Source organism: Malus domestica, chromosome 16 (genome assembly GCF_042453785.1).
Source record: "Malus domestica chromosome 16, GDT2T_hap1".
Classification (NCBI taxonomy): domain Eukaryota; kingdom Viridiplantae; phylum Streptophyta; class Magnoliopsida; order Rosales; family Rosaceae; genus Malus; species Malus domestica.
In genome coordinates, this window is record NC_091676.1 from 5,396,274 (window position 1) to 5,416,194 (window position 19,921).

General features: G+C 37.1%; 3 protein-coding genes across 3 annotated transcripts; 1 reads left to right on the forward strand and 2 right to left on the reverse strand.

The window, feature by feature from the left end:
* The first annotated feature begins 4,770 nt into the window (after nt 1-4,770).
* Nucleotides 4,771-7,529, forward strand: LOC103402933 (2-oxoadipate dioxygenase/decarboxylase, chloroplastic-like). Its single transcript, XM_008341716.4, has 7 exons — nt 4,771-5,232; nt 5,383-5,532; nt 5,798-6,013; nt 6,119-6,240; nt 6,436-6,599; nt 6,840-6,994; nt 7,088-7,529. The coding sequence occupies exons 1-7, from the start codon at nt 4,978-4,980 to the stop codon at nt 7,184-7,186; spliced, it is 1,161 nt and encodes a 386-aa protein (XP_008339938.1). The 5' UTR covers nt 4,771-4,977; the 3' UTR covers nt 7,187-7,529.
* Nucleotides 7,530-7,776: 247 nt separating this feature from the next.
* Nucleotides 7,777-11,859, reverse strand: LOC103402932 (serine/threonine-protein kinase PBL34-like). The gene is made up of 6 exons (XM_008341715.4): nt 11,165-11,859; nt 9,529-9,863; nt 9,282-9,417; nt 9,043-9,179; nt 8,842-8,965; nt 7,777-8,547 (listed from the first exon to the last, which is right to left on the reverse strand). Exons 1-6 carry the CDS (start codon nt 11,382-11,384, stop codon nt 8,024-8,026), a joined length of 1,476 nt encoding a protein of 491 aa, XP_008339937.2. The 5' UTR covers nt 11,385-11,859; the 3' UTR covers nt 7,777-8,023.
* Nucleotides 11,860-13,565: 1,706 nt separating this feature from the next.
* LOC103416653 (uncharacterized) lies at nt 13,566-19,890 on the reverse strand. Its single transcript, XM_017327152.3, has 11 exons — nt 19,635-19,890; nt 18,769-19,088; nt 18,530-18,607; nt 17,869-18,425; nt 16,470-17,078; nt 16,040-16,194; nt 15,313-15,527; nt 15,095-15,228; nt 14,670-15,004; nt 14,485-14,588; nt 13,566-13,977 (listed from the first exon to the last, which is right to left on the reverse strand). The coding sequence occupies exons 2-11, from the start codon at nt 19,076-19,078 to the stop codon at nt 13,907-13,909; spliced, it is 2,568 nt and encodes an 855-aa protein (XP_017182641.3). The 5' UTR covers nt 19,079-19,088; nt 19,635-19,890; the 3' UTR covers nt 13,566-13,906.
* Nucleotides 19,891-19,921: the final 31 nt, after the last annotated feature.

Below are 19,921 nucleotides of genomic sequence, written 5' to 3' on the forward strand. Positions count from 1 at the left end.
ATAACCGTTTTTTTTTTTTTTTTTTTTAATATATATATATATATATATATATATATATATATATATGAGATTACTAGTTTTAGTAATAAGATTAATGTTGATTGGGTTTTTTATATCAACAATGATTCTTTGGTTTTATTCAAGTTTTGCATGCCAGCTAATTAAAGCTTGAATTTTAGTAGAATTTTAATCTAGAGTATGGTCCTTGAATGAGTTTATGATTATTTTTCGTAGATTTTGATCTCACGCGTAAAATTTTCGAGGTACATAAAGAGATTTCGACCTTGTTTCAAAGATAATGTATAAAAATTAAGAGCGTTTTTAGATAGTTAAATGCGCTTAAGACAATATGTGATATAAATGTTCAAATGTTTGTGTTTCATAAAAGCACTTGCAAGTTTTGTGGAAAAAAAAGAAGGTAATTGTGAGTGTCTTTTAAGGAATTCTCGATAATAATTTTCTGGATGTTTTTTGGAAAATCACTTTGATTTTAAAAACTGATTTCTACACTCTATCGTCTCGCTAGCCATCTTAACTTTGTTTCACATGCACACTTTTGTTTATTTGTAATTTTTTAGTTATATAAATTCAAACATAATCAAGGATTAAATAAGAATGTGCATTAAGACACATCAATATGTGCATAAGTTATTTCTTTTGCTTTTTATTAAAAATTTCGACATGCTTGTAATAAAAACACTTTGCACAAGTTTTACAAGTAGAATTGTAAATAAATGAGTTGCTAGTTGTAGAATATTATTATAGAAACTTGGGCTTATAATCTTTGACTTCAATAAACTCAAATATAATTAAGGGTTAATAAGGATGTGCATATGACAAATAAATATGCGTGGAAATTATTTCTTTTGCTTTTTATTAAAAATTTCGACATGCTTGTAATAAAAACACTTTCAACGAGTTTGACAAATATGATTAAAAATAAATGAATTGCTAGTTGTAGAATATTGCTATCGTCAGACTTAGCCTTATCTAAAGTAACAAGAATCCGAACAATTTTGACATCTCCATTTTGGCTTCAGTAAAGGGACACGGGTAAGTAACCATAGACTGGTGGGGAATTTTCTTTCCGAATAAGCATTTTCAAAAGTCTATAAAATTTGTTTTCATACTTTAAGGTCTCTGAAGAAATTGAGTAGTAATCGTCTTAGGAACACACCATTATGTGAGGTTTGAAGAAAAGTCGAAGAAGAGTGGCTTGTCAAAATACATTTTCCAAAAGTAATAATTGTGATAATTGCTTGTGATAATTGCTTGAGTGCAACCATTAATCAACATTATGTGGTTAAGATATAATTGCTTGACCCACTGTGTGGTGTTTATGGTCTACGCGTTGTATCGTTATCCAAAAACGTAAAGGCAAAGATGAGAGAGAAAATATGAAAAACGTTTGCTCTACTATTTCCGAGAAGCTTGCTTTTCTGCGACTTCGTTTTTCTTGTGAACGGGGGTGATTTCATGTTCAATTTGTATGAATATTAAAAAATTTGATATTAAGAGTCTTCAAAATTGTTTCATAAATGATTAAAAGCATAAAATATTTGAAGTATATTTTTTGCTATCCAAAAGTTTATGGTGGAGGAGAGGCCGGGAGGCTACATCATCCTAGAGTCACGGTATATTACAAGTATTTTTGAGATTTATCGTCGGTTCAAAATTGTTTCATAAATGATTAAAAGCATAAAATATTGGAAGTATTTCTTTGCTATCCAAAAGTTTATGGTGGAGGGAAGGCCGGGAGGCTACATCATCCTAGAGTCACGTCAATGTCATATTACAAGTATTTTTGAGATTTATAGTTGGGTCGTAGTCTCTTTTTTGGTTTTTTTACGTATTGACGACATGGAATTCAAACTTAGGCGTCTACCAAAAAACAATATTTTCCGACTTAACCAGATAAAATTGTAATAGAATATTAGGTTTTGAATTGTTGTGTTATTCTTCTCTCAAGGAGGCAATATATATGCAAATTACATAATTGACTAGGGTTACAAAGAATTCCCGAACTCACACCAACACAACCAACCCTCATTATCAAATTGGAAGCATTTTTAACTCGTAAAAGTGCTTTATGAAGATGTACAAGTTAAATGCTTATTCATGAAGTACTTTCAAATACTTTTTTCTAAAAAATATTTTTTTTGTAATTTTTTTAAACACCAAAATTTTTATAATAATAATAATAATAATAAATTAACATAAATACTTTCTAAAAAAGTAACTTGAAATAGGCCTAAGTTATAACCCATTTTAACCTACATGAGTAAGCAGACTCATTACAAAAGTTACTTTGTAAATATTCAATAGTTTCACAAAATACTTGCGATATTTCTTTTCACTTGTAAGAGAGAAATTTTAGTTTCGAATTTGTATGTAGTAAGTTCAATATCAACTTACTTTTAAGAACCCTAATATAAATACACCTTTGTACATAAAATGCTAGTGAAAGTAATTGGCCATGCCCATTCTTCAAATGGGTAGTTCAAATGAAATTTTCTTTTATTTCTTTTTCATATATTTTTTTTGGGTTAATTGAGGGTGATTTGAAAATTTGATGGGCCAATTCATCAGTTTGTCCAAGGTTCAAATCCTGGTAGCCCATTCTCACACAGTCGCATCGCACCTTTAGCATGGTTCAGTTCAAAGCCTGGTAGCCGACCACCAATAATTAGCTTGCTTCGCATCTTTGAAATGACTGAAAGTATTTTTGATGAAAATGTTTTTAGAACCAATTATTAGTAAAGATGCAAATAAATTTTGGAAAAACACTTAAAGTACTTCATAGAAAAAGCACATAACTGGTGCTTCTTGCAAAAAAACATTTTAAGTGCTTTTGAAACCCAATAATATTTTATCTAAAAGGGCTTTCAGTCATTTTAAAAACACATCCAAGTGAGCCTTTGTCTTCTCATCCAATCACGTTTGTAAGGTACCATTTGTTATGTTGGATGAGACAGATCACAGTGGGATGAAACACGCTCGTTTCACGTTTGGTGCGCCAATGACAGTGGAACGCGCTGTCCTACGAAACGAAATTTGGTTAAATTTCTATCCCACCCTTGTGGAACACAAAAGCATAAAATTTTAAGACAAAAATACTCCTTATCTTTTTCAATATTTACACCATCCAAATCATAAAACAAATCCTAATCCATCTTCTCTGCCGCTGCCTTTCTTTTCCCATATCCTTCCTCAAATGATTATGCTAGAAATAACAAAATAATAATAATATCACAAAAATATCTTCTTCTTCTTCTTCTTTTCTTTTTAAAATGAGACAACTGGTGGCAAGTCACGATTATCCACCTCTTTCGGGGCCCGGGAAGACTCACAGAGGCATTTCAGCCTTCCTTTGACCACAAATCTAGCTTCCACACCATCAGTGACAAAAATATATTTTTAGCGAGGAGGAATATTTCAATATATTGAAAACACGGTCTGATACGCCAAATGTTATAACAAAACTAGTTGAATTTTTCTTTTAAGTATTCAACCACTCGTATTATGACAGTTAATGTACCAGACAGTGCTTCTGACATACAAAAAAACCTCTTCATATCTCTAATAGAGATTGAATTCACATGTGTTGATGGATATTAACTCTATAGGAAAAGGGATATAAATATGATATAAAAAAAAATAAGTTAGGGGCAGAATTGTTCATATTTTATAGTCAACCTTTCAATGTTAAGGATGTTATTAACTTCTTCTCTTAAAATAAAAAATGTTCTTAACCATGTTTTGTTACACGTATTATTAAATGACCAAATATTTTTTATTTCAAATTTGGATGATATTTTTTTATAAGAGATCTGTCTTTATTTATTTTGTATTTAGATGATTTTTCTACTACATGTGATACTATATTTTAAAGAAGGAAATTGGCCACACAATAGATAAGTCACTACTTAGATACCCAACTCACACACAAATATAATATGCAGTCATTTTTTATTGAGTCAAACCTAAAATAAATGCTGTAATTTTTTTTTAACAAACGATATTATCTATACTAAGCGAGAGGAGGGTATGCTTAGCTTCACAATGAGGTAGTAATAATGTAATTCAAACTCGTATTTTACAAGAGTCGAACCTAAGATCTCTCACTTATAGGTGAAGAGGAATACCATTAGACCATCTCCAACCCTTGGGCTAAAACCTAAAATTTTTGACCCATAAAATTTAGGTTTTAGACAAGAAACAACTTTTATACTCAAACCCTTCTGGCCAGCCTGAGATTATTAAAGAATAAATTTAGACTAATTTTTTCTTTTAAAAGTAATTTAAAAAAAAATTATGTACACTATCATAATTTAATTTTATGAACATTTTAATCTAAAAATATTTAAATTCCAATAAATATTGAAAAATCACTAAATTTGGATGAATTTTGAGTTAAATAAAAATTTTAATTATTTTAGCAGCTAGATTTAAATTTGGGCCGTTAAATCTTTTTTTTTACTATTAGATTTGATTATATTTAATTTCAGCGATTGGATTCAATAAATATTGGAAGACATGCCAATGTGGGTGGGATCCCGCTGGTGGTGTCCACACCATTTTTTGGGCTAAATCAAGAGGGAAATTTGACTTTTGTTTGACTTTTAGCTTTTTGTCCACACATTTAACATGAGTTGGGTTGAATTGAGGGAATAAAACCTAAAAAATAGCATTTAGCCCAAAATTAAGTTTGATCTTACCATAATACTAAGTGACGGATTTAAATAATTTTTAAAACTTAACAAATAAACCGTTGGCATCGTTGAAACACATTATTGGATAATCTTAAGAAAGAGGCACTTAAATAATTGATTGTGTGGATTAAAATTCCAGGCGGAGGGTGGTGGAGAGCGAGCGGAGCAAACGCAACTTATTTCCAAACAGAGAAGAAGCAAAACAAGAAGAAACAAGAAAAAAAAATAATAATAATTCCAGAGAGAGAAAGCAGACGACGAACGTATGAGACTGTCCAGAATGATCTCCTCCGTTACCTCCTCCTCATCCGCCATTAACAGAACCTCATCAACCCTTTACTCTCTCACTCCTCTCCAACCAAACGTTAATCCCATCACCATCACCCGGAGGAATTTCATCTCCCTCACCGAATCATCATCCTTTCCCCTCAGACATTCAATCTCCATGAACAAGCAATATGTCTCTACGCTTTCCAGCTCCAGATCAGACAACGGAACATCCCTTGATCCTCCTTCCCAGGTTCGATTCTCATCTGTTGTTAATTTTCAATGTTTTTATCCAACTCGTCGTCCGTGAGAGTCGATCCTGAGACCTTTCGGCTGAGAGAGAGGAACTCCGCTAGACGGTAGTGCGTATTTGCTATTTAGATTAATTGATCATGTTTTGCAGGGAGCCGAATCATTTTTCAGGGCAGTGTTGGCAAGCATGGAGGCTGTCTACTTAAGCAGAAACCCAACTGCAAAAGCAATCTTGGAGCTTGTTGGGTCGGCTTCCGATGAACAAATTTACTATGACCATTTCGCATTCAGGACTTTTGGGGTAATTGAATTCCGTTCCCTTGGCTCAATGAATTGTTATCAAAAAGTTTTTATTCGTGTTTTCGTTTAGACATTAAACTCTGTATGTGATGAAATTGATGATATGCGTTCATTTTTGTTGACAAAATCGATGTTCCAAAGAATCTAAACTACGAGGATATTTCCGTGGCTAACTGACTTAATTCACATCTGCTATATTCGTTAGTTTTAAATTGATCTTGTTAGCATTGGTGCTGAAGTTTGTTTTAATTGGGAACAATAAATAGGTGAATGGTTATGGCATTGATTCCATGGCCAAAATTTTCCTGGATTTTGGGTACACGCCCCGGGAGGAATTGAGATTCCCAGCTAAAAAATTGAGAGCATTGTGGTTTTCTCCCCCCAGTGTTCCCATTCCTCATGGCGGCAGTGGTGTGAATGGGCCTCTGCCGAGAGTTTTCATATCCGAGCTTCTTGTAGATCAGATGAGTCCCCAAACTCAGGTATATATATCAATATATGTTCCTCCGTTCATGGAAAATAGATAACATGTTGTGTTCATATGGTTCCTGTTTCGCATATAGTGAGACTGTTGTTTCAACATTCAGGATATAATAAAAAAGTACACTGAAATATCTGGTTCTGGAAATAAACATGCTGCTCTAGCAAGTGCTCTCGGATCTTTAACGTGGGAGAAGCCGTTACATTCTGAATTCCAACAATTGGCTAGGTACTTGATTTTCATTCTGTTCTTGTGTCAATATCCATGTCTTACTATTTGCGTAAGCAAAATTTCGTATCTGCCAGGGAGGTTGGGTTTGAATATTGTAGCAGCCCTGAAGTTTAACAATGTGAACATTGCATTTCCTGGCATCATATTGTTATATCTCGATCTTTATAAGGCCTGTATCTTATGGATATGTAGGGAAAGCGAATATGCTGCCTGGACGCTTGTCAATGGGTATGCACTGAACCATGCCACCATCTCCACTCATCAGCTGAAATCGCACTTGAGAGATATTAAAAGCCTCAACCAGTTCATTGAGAAGAATGGTTTCAAGTTGAATTCTGAAGGGGGAATTCTTAAAGGTTTGTTCCATGATTTTTAGCACAACAAAATGTCTTGGAAATGATCTTGTGGTGTTTTTGTACACGATTGATGCTTCTTTGCGATATGAAAAGGGAGACATTATTGGCATTTCGAAACTGAGTTTAGTGAAATTTCACAAAACATCTTTTATTGCATATATGACTCAATGCTGTTATGACCAAATTGCGTGTTCAATTCCGGAGATTATGATGTAATGACTTTAATTTTTGCATTAACAGTGAGCCCCGATGGCCTTCTTCAGCAAAGTTCAACAGTCGCAGATTCAATCCATTTCCAATTTGCGGATGGTGTAACTGAATCAGTCCCCTGCTCCTACATCGAGTTTGCTGAACGCCTGGTTCTGCCTCAATACAGCAATCTGCCCCTTGACGAGGTGACCATACTTCCGTCTCTTAGTATTTTCGGGTTTTCAAGTTTCTTTTAGTGTTGTACAGTTATGAACAATTTGAACTACAAACTTGCACAGGTTAAAGAGCATCACAGGCGAGACGGATTTGAGGTTGGAAATGCCGACAAGATCTTCGAGAGCACATCAAAGGAGCAGCTGACCAGGAAGGCTGCATGAAACAACAATCATCCTTTATAACGACGATGCGGATTCCACCATCGGAGAACGACCTGCCAAAGAAGAAAAGGAACACAAAACAAAACCTCTCATGGATTAAGCATGGATTTAGGACATTTAGCAAAGTGGTCTTCCAGGCTGAGACGTTACTAAATTACAAATGCGCTACACCATGAGAGAGGTTTGAGCATGTACATGTTTATTTCACAGAAATAGTAAAAGAAGGCAGGTTTTATGCGTTTACTTCAGACGCAAATAATTCTCTTTGGAAATGTAGTCCCAAAAACATAAAAATACTCTAATCTACAGGTAGAGAATTTGGCTACCGCTGATTATATTATAACACGTGAAATAATAGCTTTTAGCGATCACACTCGGTCGACATCACACACTCAATGAGCCAAGTCCAAAAGGTATGGCCATGTAGACGAGCGATGTTAGGAGACGGGAATTTGTACATAAAAATATTGAATCTGGAGGTAATGTTCTTAACGACTTGAGCTGCAAGTTTTGTAATCCCGTTGTGGGAACGTACTCATTGAGCCAAAAGACTTGTATGAAAAAGATGACAGATTAAAGGGAGGCAATAATTATGGTCTTTCCAACCAGAAATGGCATAACACATTTTTGCTCAGAGAAGCTTCACCTGCCCTTACATTCTAAAACATAACATCAAAGCAAACATGAATCTCTGCTGCTTTTCCAGTTGGTCCAAGAACAAATGCTTTAACCGAAAATTACATCTGTACGGATCGAGGAAGCGAAAAAAGGGGGAAAAAGAAGAAAATGATTGCTCACAGGAGGTGGGAAATGATACAGACAGCTGCCAACCCTATCTTACGGTTTGACATTAGGTTTTGGCGATGGATGGGGATATTGATGGTGATATGGAGAAGCATGGGTACCATTTGGTATCGAAAGGCTCCTCTGCTGATGATGCCCGTTCCTTGTCAGCAATCCTCCTTGTGGTCTGATGCCGTTTCTGGTATTTGGGCTGGAACCGACACGGTCACCTTGCATTGTCTGGAAATAATATGATGAGCTTGCCATATCCTTGAGGGCTGGCAGGGGCTTTAAGGCTTCCACAACTTCACTCATTAGGGGCCTGGCTTTTGGATCTCGACTAAGGCAGTGGGCAGCTAGTTGTGCGGCTTTTTGGACACCTTTTATCGAAAAGTGGCCTTCAAGCCGAGGGTCTATCAACCGGTAGAATCTTCTTCTTTCTCCTAGATGTGGCCGTGCCCATTCCACAAGGTTATGTTCGCCATTGGGTCGGTTTTTGTCCATGGATCTTCTGCCGGTCAGCATCTCGAGTAAAACCACGCCAAAACTATATACATCACTCCTGGATGTAAGATGTCCTGCAACAAAATACAAGTGAATATACTCAGACTTCAACAAAGTATCGAGAATCTTTACATGTATCAAAAACATAATGTCCAAGAGGATGAGCATTAATTGCACCCACCATCTTAGACCTAGCTCATGTGTAACACTCAACACCAGATAACGCATATAGCTTCTACATGCTCAAGACATGAAGTTTGAGAAGTTAAAAGTACGCAAACTAGTGAAGCGGATGGAAATTACAAGAAAAACGAAGAGATGGCCATCTTAACTAATTATATTTGAGAGACATACTATCAATTCCTTACCAGTCATTACATATTCAGGAGCTGCATAACCATAAGTTCCCATCACACGGGTGGAGACATGAGTTTTATCACCCTCGGGACCATCTTTGGCAAGTCCGAAGTCAGACAGCTTGGCATTATAATCCTGAAATGGCACTTTATTAGATAGATGAATGATATTAAGGGGAAGTATGTGAGTTAGCCAAAGCTCTAAGCACATACGGCGTCCAATAAAATGTTGGAGGTTTTAAAGTCACGATAGATCACAGGTCTTTCTGCTTCCTCGTGGAGAAAAGCAAGGCCTTTTGCAGCACCTAATGCAATCTTCATTCGAATAGACCATGGAAGAGGCAACGACCCTGCACAAAGCAGATATTGTCAAAGAATGCCAAATAATACTCCTAATTGGCTAATTGGGTGCACTGAATGAAAATTAGATTTTCAAAAAGGCAGTTACTTACTCCTAAATAGATGGTTCTCCAAGCTCCCTCGAGGCATGAACTCATACACTAGCAGCCTTTGATCATCTTCAATGCAGTATCCTACAAGTTTAACTAAGTTTGGATGGACAAGGTCACCAAGATAATTTACTTCAGCCTGCCACATAGAAAGCGAAACAAAAATCAATAATTGAATACAAGATAGGCAGAGAACACCAAATATTTAGTAGTGCTAAAGTTACAAAAAAAAATAAGGACAGATCCAAACCAGCCATTCTTTATGACCCTGAAGTCCATCATGGTTAAGAGTTTTAACGGCAACAGTAAGACCTGTGCCAGGTTTTACTGGAGCAGTTCCATTTTCTTCTATCCACCCCTTGAACACACAACCAAAACCACCTTCACCAAGAAGACTTTCAGGTCTGAAATTTCTTGTTGCCCATTTAAGATCAATAAATGTGAATTTTCGCAACCGTGAAGCAACTTTAAGTTCCTCTTCAAGTTTGGAAGTGGATGCATTACTTTCTGTATTACTAGTGGTTGATGAAGAGACTACAGTAGCTGTTGGTTGGTCCCTGCTCGTATCATTTATAGATTTAGTTTCTGCACACACCAAAAGAGAAACCAATACATTAGACTACTGATACAAATTAAAAAACATGGTTTCTTAATAGTACTAAGTTGAAAACATGTTCCCAGTAAGCAAATTAAGTTTAAAGCATACAAAGGATTTGATGTAAGAACTTATTCTTGAAGACAAGTACACATAACCAATGAATTGCACAAAAAGATATACCAGATTAATATAATGTCAAATGGAAGTGCTCTATCATATGAGTTAGTAGCATTGAATAGGAAATTAGAAGACCAGCTAAATTAGACACCATAACGACAGCCATCTGACATATGCCATGTATCTTATAAAACTTAGTTTATATCTAGAATTACTATGTACTCAACTCAAAAACCACTCTTCCAAACCCAGGAAATTTTTGCTAAAGCCATAAATTCTATCCTCCAATAGCACACACCCCTTATGGCTTCATTTCCCATACCATAATGATACACCCTCACCGCTGCTACCAAAATTTCATCCGCATGCCCAACCATCTCCTTGCCAATTCCTTAATTATCAACCTCACTGTCCTAAATCACAACAGACTGAGCTTCCTAGTTGGTGATTAGTTTTCATTTCCTTCCATACAAGACAGCCCTAGTTTGTTGGTTGACAATCCTCAGAAACAGATAAGTTTTATACAAAGCATCCAACAAACTAAAAGAAAGTGAAAATTACAGGGTAGTACATTATCAGAATACACAAGCCTTCATCTTTTTAATAAGGCAGAACATACTTCAAGTTTCCGCAAACGTGTCTTATGTATTCATTTAGTCATACAGTCTGGAATTAAGATATTGTTTTCCCGCTATAGGAGACAGCAAAGAGGAGGGATTACTCTTGTTCTCAAAACCAAACTCACATGTTTCTGTGGAATGTTTCTTTGAGGACCAAGAGAGGATTTTTCAGCCACCAATCAGGCTATTCTCGTATGAGAAAGAAAAAAGAGCTCAATTGGGTTTCATCTCTAAAACCCCCCCTCCAAAACTCAAAATTTACCCCCGTCACTGCAGGTATACTCTTCACAAATTCTGGGAATTATCATGCTTTGATTAAAATCTACCAAGAGCAAAGCTCTTCGGCTTGACCAAAGTAGTATAATGCAGCTAACTTATGGGAGGCTAAATTTGCTTATGCTATGACTAACAAAGTAAGAACTCTACAGATTACACAACACAAGCTCAAACAGAAACAACAGAACAATCCCCAAAAGCAATCAATCTCATCAAACATACTTGAAGCATATGAGCTTGTAAAAAAGGTAATTCCAAGAGAAGCAGAAAGTTACCACCACAGTGAGTATTACTGGTCCCACTGATTGAGCTATCAACTTTGGATCTTGAAGAAATGCAGCTCCCAAAGTACCTCAGCCTAACCCAACACCCACTCCCCTCCTCCTCCACGTCATCATCATCATCCCCATCAGCTTTCTGCTTCTTCTTCCTCCTCACCTTCGATTTGCAGATGTCCCAGGCCTCCACTTTACCATCCTCAGCTTTCAAACCCATTTCTCACAAACCCTAAAACAATCAAATCCAGATACCATCAAACACCCAAACCCACCACCTTCCCACCCCCGCAGAACCACCCAGAACCGCCTCTATCCGCCGTCGACACAACCCATACGAAAAACCCACCAAAATCCCTGAAATTTCAGAACTTTACAAAAACCCAACTGAATTTAGAGGAAAAAAAAGACGACCCAGCTGAAAAAACAGATAGATCACGCGGAAAGCAGATCAAATTCGACGAACCCTTGAAGCGAAATCAATCAGCTCGTGGGGAAAAAGAAAAAAAATAAAACCCAAGAGGGAAGTGTCCTTTTTATCAGATAGGAACAGCCAAATTTTCAGTTTTAACCCAGAAATGTCTGCAGAAATCTCAGAAAATGGACTCCCACAAGCTAACAGTTTAAAGTTTGGTGAAAAAAATAAATATTTGTTTTTTTGGGACCAAAATAAATAATAATTAGCCAAAATATCGTTACTAGACATATAATATTCCGAATTGTCGGATTCTCTCTCCTCAATTTTTTTTAACTATTTTGAATGGAAACGAAAACTAGAAAAAAGCAAATCAAGCTGCCCGGAAAAAAGGGGCAGCTGATGTGGCATGCCCGGGCTACCCATTCTGTAAGGCTAGGAAAAAAAGGGCTTTGGATCATCTTCTGAGCAGAGGGTCTAAATCCTCCTGACCAAGCAACACGGATCGTTTGATCAAAATTTAATGACTACAAATAGAATGATCCTCTAAAAATTATAATAATTGTATCCGTTAGATTTTGATTCCAACAATCCGTATTACTTGGTCAGCAGGATTCAGACCCTCTGCCTAGAAGAGGATCCAAATCAGAAAAAAAAAAAGCATATTGAGCTGCCCTGGAGAAAACGGGCAGCGGATGTGGCATGTCCGGGCTACCCGTTGTGTTGCTGGACCGTACGAGGTGAAAGGCTTTGAGGTTTTGGGAAAATGGAGGGGGTAGAGGTGGAAAAATAGGGACGGTTCGGGCAGGAGAGAGAAAGAGAGAGGGTGGGACATCGTACATCGTACGATCATAAATTATTTTAAATATTTTTATTATAATTAAATATAAATAATATATGACAAAAACTGACTGCACGATATACAATCAACAAATACGATTTGAGGATTCCGAAAATCCTTTTAAAAAGAATCTAGAGAGGATCATCATGGGGCGGGCGGGTGGGCGGACGGAAACGCGCGCGTCAGGTTTATATCATCACTTCACTACTCAAAGCCTGCAATGCGTGCATCTTATTGTTCTCATCTTTTATTTAATTTTTTTGGGGTTTTTTTTAATTTATTTTTTCGCCACTTTCAAAGTACTGATAATGTACTGCTTTTTAAAAAATCAAAATGAGTAATATTGTATTACGTTATTAGTTTGAAATATCGTATCATGAAGTATCCGATGTTTGTAAGTTCTTATGAAAATTTTGCAAAAGGCATCATTGTCTGCAATGTGTGCATCTTATTATTCTCATCTTTTTCTTTTTTTCAATTTTCCACTTGTTTTTGTTATGCTAAATTGAAAGTATTTCAGAATCTTATTTAGTTGTTCAATTGAGTAATTAAAAAAAAAAGTGCAAAAGGAGAAAACGAAAATGTGTAGTCATTACTAGTAAAAGAAAAAAAAAAACCAGATGAATAAAGAATGTTATGCTGGCATTGCACTTAGATTCGTTAGGTACACTACTATAGCAATACCAGTAAAGCACTGCTTTTTAAAATGAGAGACTTTTATCAGGTACACTTGCTAAGTTTATTGGATACACTCGTTAGGTACGTTACTATAACAGTAAAAGTAACGCACTGCTTTTTAAAATGAGAGACTTTTATTAGGTACGCTACTGTAACAGTACCAGTAACGCACTGTTTTTTTCAAAATGAGAGACTTTTACTAGGTAGACTCACTAGGTACGCTACTATAACAGTAATAGTAATGCACTGCTTTTCAAAATGAGACTTTTGCTAGCAACGCTAATTTAATAGTACCAATTACGCACTGCTTTTAAAAGAATTATAACGAATAGCATTATATTGCGTGCTAAGTTTGAAACACTGCACCGACGTACGGGATGCAGGTACGTTCTTGTGGAAATTTGCAAATGCTATCACATCATGTGGGGAACAGAATAAAGGAAGAAGAAAACAATGAAGAAAAAGAATCAGCCAAAGTCATTGCCATGCATAAAACTCAATGAAAGTCTATAATTTTTTTCTGTATAAAATGGTTACGTCTCAACACATACAGAGAATACAGTCTCCCATCGAAGGGATATTTGCAACAATTCCTATCCCCTCTCAAACCACCATTTACAACACACAGGGAACCTTGTATTTCTGGAACGAATTCGCGAATCTCGACTAAAGAAGGCAAAAGCAAACCTCGGCGCAGCGCCTGTTGTTAAGAGCCTGATGCTGGATGACTGCACATGTGACGGTTCAAAATTCTTCAACGGCTCGGTTTAAAGTGGGAGAGTGACATGCATGCTGCACTAGATATTTCCTAAATAATCCCTGTGGAAATACTGGAAGTCGCATTAATCTTCAGTGAGTACTCGGGTATGTAGGTAACACCTGTTGTGCAAGAAAATGGTACTCGATCAGAACAACAAATTCATCGGTTGGATTTTCACATTTAAGTAAAGGATAACCCTCGTAAATGGTACGAGATTTAGTTCTGAGAGAGGAACCCGAGAGAAAGCAGAAAACCAACCAAAGTGTCTTCTAGATACCGATTCATTACTTATTGATTAAATTGACTGCCCAATACTCGTTCCTTTTTTCCTAATGCTCCATCTTTAAGCAGTCAAATTAGCGGACCTAGATTCCTTAACAGAATACGCCTAAACAAGTGCTATTTATCATTTTCTTTTCAGACTTATTGAGTAATAATTGTTTAACAGTCAAAGCAGGACATAATTTGAACAGTAAAACTGTAGAACATACCCCCTAAGTATCAACTAATGAACCCTTATCCAAACGTACTATTAAATTTTGCGTGACATGAAGGTACGTAAACCACTCATTTTTCCTAAAGTGGTGTGTGGAAACAGAAAATGGTAGGAATACGAAGATGTTTACCTTTTTCCTTCACATCAATTTGTAGAGTGTCCAGTGTAATTATGCCATCAGTCAATGGAAGTAGCTCAAGCTTGACGGTTGCCATAGATTGAGAGGGGACGCATCTGTTGTGACGAGAAAATTATAATAACTGGAATACCCATGAATACAAAATGAAAAAGAGAGAGAAGAAAATAGAGCATTACCCCAGTGGAACTCTACTCTGAAGCCACAGATGTGTACAACACGGACCGGTACCTGGAATGGCATCAGATAATGGAGAAGTCTGTTCGCTAAAAGAAGCTGGCCAAACTCCACCTTTCCCATGTTGTTTCTGATTGTCCGAAAGGAGTGGTGAGCTTATCGTCTGCATTGTAGGACTCTTTCCTGTAAACTCAGTTAAACTAACAAATGGACTCATTGGTGAAGTAGGGGATGAGTTCAAGGAGACCACTGAAGGAGGGGAAGTGAAAGAAGCTGGAGCAAGAACTGTCAGAGTTAGATCTTCTGACATTAGATTTGAAACCTGAAGAGTTAAGACCTGCAAGATTGAAAAGTTAGATGGAACCTAATACAACATGAAAAAGGGAAATCCCACAAAGACACATTCGTGCTACCAAGTATATGAAACCTGAACGGGAAGCTGAGAGACTCCTCCATTGGGTGCACTAGATTGTCCAGACATTTCAGTTGCAACAGAGATCATAAGATCCCTTGAAACACGCGGACACCAACTTGTTGGCTGTTTGAAAAATAATCTCGACTCTGCAGATGTAACATAAAAGGAGAAGAATTAGAAATTAAAACTTAGGTCCTCCAACTATGGAACATTGAGAGATATATAATTACCAGTGTAGTTGCACCGACATGATACCATAATTGCGTACTGATCAGCAGTTGAAGCACTCTTCTTTCCTTCAACAGTCTTAGCCGGCGAACGCAAGCTTGGTGCAGCATTTCCAGCCTGTAGTTGTGATGATTGAGTTCTTCTATCACCACCAGTCTTGAAATTCTTCCACAGGGATGTTGCTGGTTTAAGAATAAAGGAGTGCTCTTCACCTCTCCTGCCATGAGAAATTTTAATGAGGAGAACAAATAAATTGGGATTCCAAAAACTATACATCTTTCTTCAAAACAAGTGTGATGTAAGTAACAATGTAACATGAGTTTCAAACACGAAAGATATGAAGCTTCAACTTTACTCCAGAATGATGGTGCCCTTTTTCTATGTCACCAAGTGTGTTTGCTGTGTCAGACCTGCTATCTGAGTAGCCAGAGGTTGTTCTCCTACCCCAAATTTGTATCTAACTAGATGTAAGTCATTTTGTGTTTTTACCCATTTTTCGGGCATCTAAGCTCTTTCTAAGTTCAAGAGAATTTGCCAACTGTTATACATGCAAAGGAACTTCTACGTGAACACAGAGTACCAGGAATTTCAACCGATCCATATAATTTTCTAATCCTAGGCATTAATGTGATATAAAACACACAATCACCATGAAAAATGAAGTTTCTGTAACAAGGAAAACTACAGTGTGACATGAAAACCAAATTGAGATACTAGAGACATAACAACCTGAGGGCTAGATTTGGCAAACTGTGATCATTTCCTGCTTCTATACATGCAATTGGTAATGATAAGGACTGTCCACCTTTTGAAGCCTCCTCAAAAACAATTGTTATAGCATCTATATACACCACAATATTTGGTGCATGTGTTGGAGAAACATTCTGCACAACAAAAGGAAAATGTGAGACAAAGCCTAGCAAACATGTCGTTCCTAACAAGATATTAGACATTATAAAAATATCAAGGCAAAACAAGTATTAACCCATGTTCTGGAGAAATATTCTGCAAAACAAAATGATAACTTAATAGGAATGTGAGACAAAGCCTAACAAAAATGTCATTTCAAACAAGAGGGATTAGACATTATAAAACTTCCAGGAGGAAAATCAAAAGCACAATTAACAAACACCTTGACCTAGTCAATCATTGCTCACACCTTTATCTGGACACAAAGAAGGTCATCTGTATTGCAGTCAGCAGCAAAAGAATGGATTTCTACAGGTTGTATGATTTCAAGTTTTCTCCTCCACCTTCTTCCAGGTATATAGATTCCCTCCAATCCACAACAAACAGAAAATCTTTCTCGCTCCAATGACACGCCTCGAAAAGATAAAAGCCCCTCGCCACCAGTTTTTTTATTCTTCAAGAACTTCTGAGATGAATTCTGATCCCAGTCTTCAAGATCAAAGCTTGGCTTAGAACTTGCAGCTTTAATAGGTGCAGGTGGTGGTGTAGTATTTTGTGGTAATGATGACATGGAGTAACTTCTAAAATGGGAGAAGAGTTGAGAACCAGATTTTTGAGATGTGCTACCAATTCCTGAATTGGAAGTTAAAGCAGGAGATAAAGGGCGAGCTGGAGGTGGAAGGGTGTTATCCAAAGGGAGCAACCATTTCAACAATTCTCCACATGGGTCCTGATTTGCATCAACTAAGTTGTCCTGAGTGTCAGCAAACAAACTTCTCTCACGATATTTCTCAAACTGAAGAATCTCAATAACAGGGTCATTCAAAAAATCTACGCCAACATTCACTTGTAAAAGAACCTGCATCCTTCCAAACAAGAAAATGGAATGAGAATAAGTGATCTGAACAACTGCTTACAATAGCCATGAATGTGGGAGGAAAAAGAAAATTCAGTATATTTTAAAATGGAAGGTATAGAATAAACAAAGCAACCGTAGAAAATTTAACTTAGGGGTAAGGAATTTGTTATCAGAGTTACAAAACTTACTTATTTTAGTACAAACTAAGACCCGCCAGGGATTTTCTCTTATAAAACCTTGCAGGAAGCTTAACAACTAAAGCTGTATGAATATGGAGGAAATTCTACTCTAAACTTTCAGCTAACAAATGAAGACCAAACCAGCAAACACATATAAGACATGGATTCTTCAATGTACACCTAAAACCTGCTAAACACACCTATCTAATATTCAACTAACATTGTTTTCCTACCGTCACCTGAAAACAAAATCATTGGAAATTCGATGAGCACAGAATAACATAAATCTTAAAAAATTCCGGCTGCAACAGTCATTGCCAGTGAGCCGTGGTCAGCCTAAGAAAAAGAAAGAAAATTATATGAGAGGTACTTTGGGATTATACGGGGTTAAGTGTGAAGACTAGCTGGATGGCTAAACAAAATCTTTGGTGAAGATAGAAGATACCCAGTTTTTCACCATAAAACAATGTCCCGATATCTATTTGATATTTCGTTTCTCAAGCGAGTTGAAGTATGATATGAATATACATATGGTGTGCGTGCATATATATACAGTATACACACAATACGTATCTATACAATGAATAACCTACAAGCTTCATTGCACATACCACTATGTCTCCATTAGAAAGAGAGCAACACTTGACATTATTTCTTGCTACGCCTCCAGAGACTTTGGGATCAAAATTCCCTTTATCAATAATGGCATTTACTGCAGTTTTCTGGGTTCCATCTTCCGTGGACTCTTGACCATCCACATCAACCGATTCTGAAGACTTCTTAGAAGTACCTTTTTTTGCCCAAAGTGCCTCACTTGAGTCTGCAATCCTAACAAAAAAATGAGAACTCTCAAACCTTTGCAATAAAATTTCCGTCTGTCTTTTGTGATCCTCCATTCTGAGAAGAGATTCACTAGCAGAAACATCCTTTTGTGAACCAGTCTTCTCTTTTGAAAGGGTTTCACCATTTTGATCTGCACCTTGACTATCAGGACTCATATCTCCCTTTCCCAACAATGTACCATTGCCATCTTCCACATTTCCATTTTGTTTCTTTGGGCTTAGTCTTAAGCCATTTTTACTCATGGCTGCAGCTAATTTAAAGGGAGTAATAATTTCTGTGTCCTGCTTACACGCTGACAAGCATGCAAGGATATGAACTTGTTCACCTGGATTAAAAAATAGATTTCAGGTCCTAATGAAGGATGTGTCCTCCATGTGAAATATAAAAAGGCATGTCAAGACCGAAAGAGTCGGGAGATTGAAGAACTACCAGGGAAAACAAAGGACCGGTCCAGAGAGCGTAATGACTGTATATCCGGTGCATCATTCCAATTATCAGGGAGTTCTTCTGCAAGAGCAAAACAAGCTTTATACATACTAGTTTATAATCACCATGGTAGAATTACGTATTTAATACATAATGTAAGTACTTAGTCAACTACATTTTTGTATATCATAACTCATATGCAAAATATCAGAACATAGTTTAGTATAACGGAAAGCACTTACTGTATGGAATGGAGATCCATCCCTCCTCATCAGAGACATCATAATGCTTTGCTATGACAGAGGTTTCCTTCTCTGCACCAATTCCATTTTCACCTCTAGATTCACTTTCTCCAGCATTATCTTCGATTGTGGAATACTGTGGATATGAATCTTCACCAATTAGACTCTCCAAGGTTGTTGCAGATTTTGGGGTAGGATACGTCTCTGCAGGTGGTTCGTGAACAGGAGGCACAGGCGGTACAAACGGAACAGACGGCTGCTCTGCCGTCACACGCTGTACATGCTGAGTAGATCGCATAAGGAAATTCATTGTCCCACCACTGTAAAACCAATCAATGTTGTCAGTCAAATGAAACATGTGTTATGTTAAACCAAGCGAATGTGTATGTATAGCTTGAACATGCGAATCCATCTCAATGAAGCTGGTGTGAATCTCATCGACAGGGCAATTAAAAGTGCCTAGCTAGTGAAATTCACCACCCGAAAATTCTCCATCACCTTCCTAGACACATTTCTCATGCACCCGAATTTCCGACACCCGCAGTCAAACTCCACTGGCAAGCCATCCAAATCATAGGCTTTTACTACACTACTTCAACAATGGCCACTTGATCAAACAGTTCAAATACTCTAAATCTGAATTCATAATTCATGGCATATGTATAACAAATAAGCAAACAAAAATCACACTCTAGAAATCCTCACGACCCGATACGAAATCTTTAACGCTCTCTCTGGTTCCAAGGATTCGGCATTGGAATTGAATTTCGAGATTGGCCTTCCAATGCCGAATCCAGAGTCACAAGTGACTGACAATTCAAAATCTAAATTCCATTTAGCTGTTCTTCAGAACCAAATCTACTGACCTGAGATCGAGTCCTCCGTCGAACCTCGGCGGTGATCGCAATCCCGGAAGGTTTCGAAGCTGAAAGCCCTAATTGTTCGATTCCGGTGCTTCTCTCCCCTGAAGAGTCCGAATCCTAAGCTCCGGAAGTTGAACGACGGTGATGCGACGGTGGAGTGCGATCAGAGTTCAGAAGGGAGAGTCTGCGAGCTCTGATTGTGAACTTCGGGTTCCCTTTCACCACTGCGTTGCCACCATAACCGTCACTAAAAACTAAAAGGAAGATAATACTTTGTTGGTTTTTTGGGC

What these genes read in the sequence shown, in the direction of transcription:
- LOC103416653 (XM_017327152.3), bottom strand. Translation starts at nt 19,078, where the DNA reads ATGAATTTCCTTATGCGATCTACTCAGCATGTACAGCGTGTGACGGCA. An exon ending in TTCTTTGTGTCCAGATAAAG is followed by an intron (nt 16,195 to 16,469) that starts GTGTGAGCAATG and finishes TTTGTTGTGCAG; the next exon opens with AATGTTTCTCCAACACATGC. An exon ending in TCTCTCAGCTTCCCGTTCAG is followed by an intron (nt 15,005 to 15,094) that starts GTTTCATATACT and finishes TCAATCTTGCAG; the next exon opens with GTCTTAACTCTTCAGGTTTC.
- LOC103402933 (XM_008341716.4), top strand. Translation starts at nt 4,978, where the DNA reads ATGAGACTGTCCAGAATGATCTCCTCCGTTACCTCCTCCTCATCCGCC. An exon ending in AGATGAGTCCCCAAACTCAG is followed by an intron (nt 6,014 to 6,118) that starts GTATATATATCA and finishes TTCAACATTCAG; the next exon opens with GATATAATAAAAAAGTACAC. An exon ending in GCAATCTGCCCCTTGACGAG is followed by an intron (nt 6,995 to 7,087) that starts GTGACCATACTT and finishes AAACTTGCACAG; the next exon opens with GTTAAAGAGCATCACAGGCG.
- LOC103402932 (XM_008341715.4), bottom strand. Translation starts at nt 11,384, where the DNA reads ATGGGTTTGAAAGCTGAGGATGGTAAAGTGGAGGCCTGGGACATCTGC. An exon ending in CAGTAATACTCACTGTGGTG is followed by an intron (nt 9,864 to 11,164) that starts GTAACTTTCTGC and finishes TGGTGTGTGCAG; the next exon opens with AAACTAAATCTATAAATGAT. An exon ending in TCCTGAATATGTAATGACTG is followed by an intron (nt 8,548 to 8,841) that starts GTAAGGAATTGA and finishes ATTTTGTTGCAG; the next exon opens with GACATCTTACATCCAGGAGT.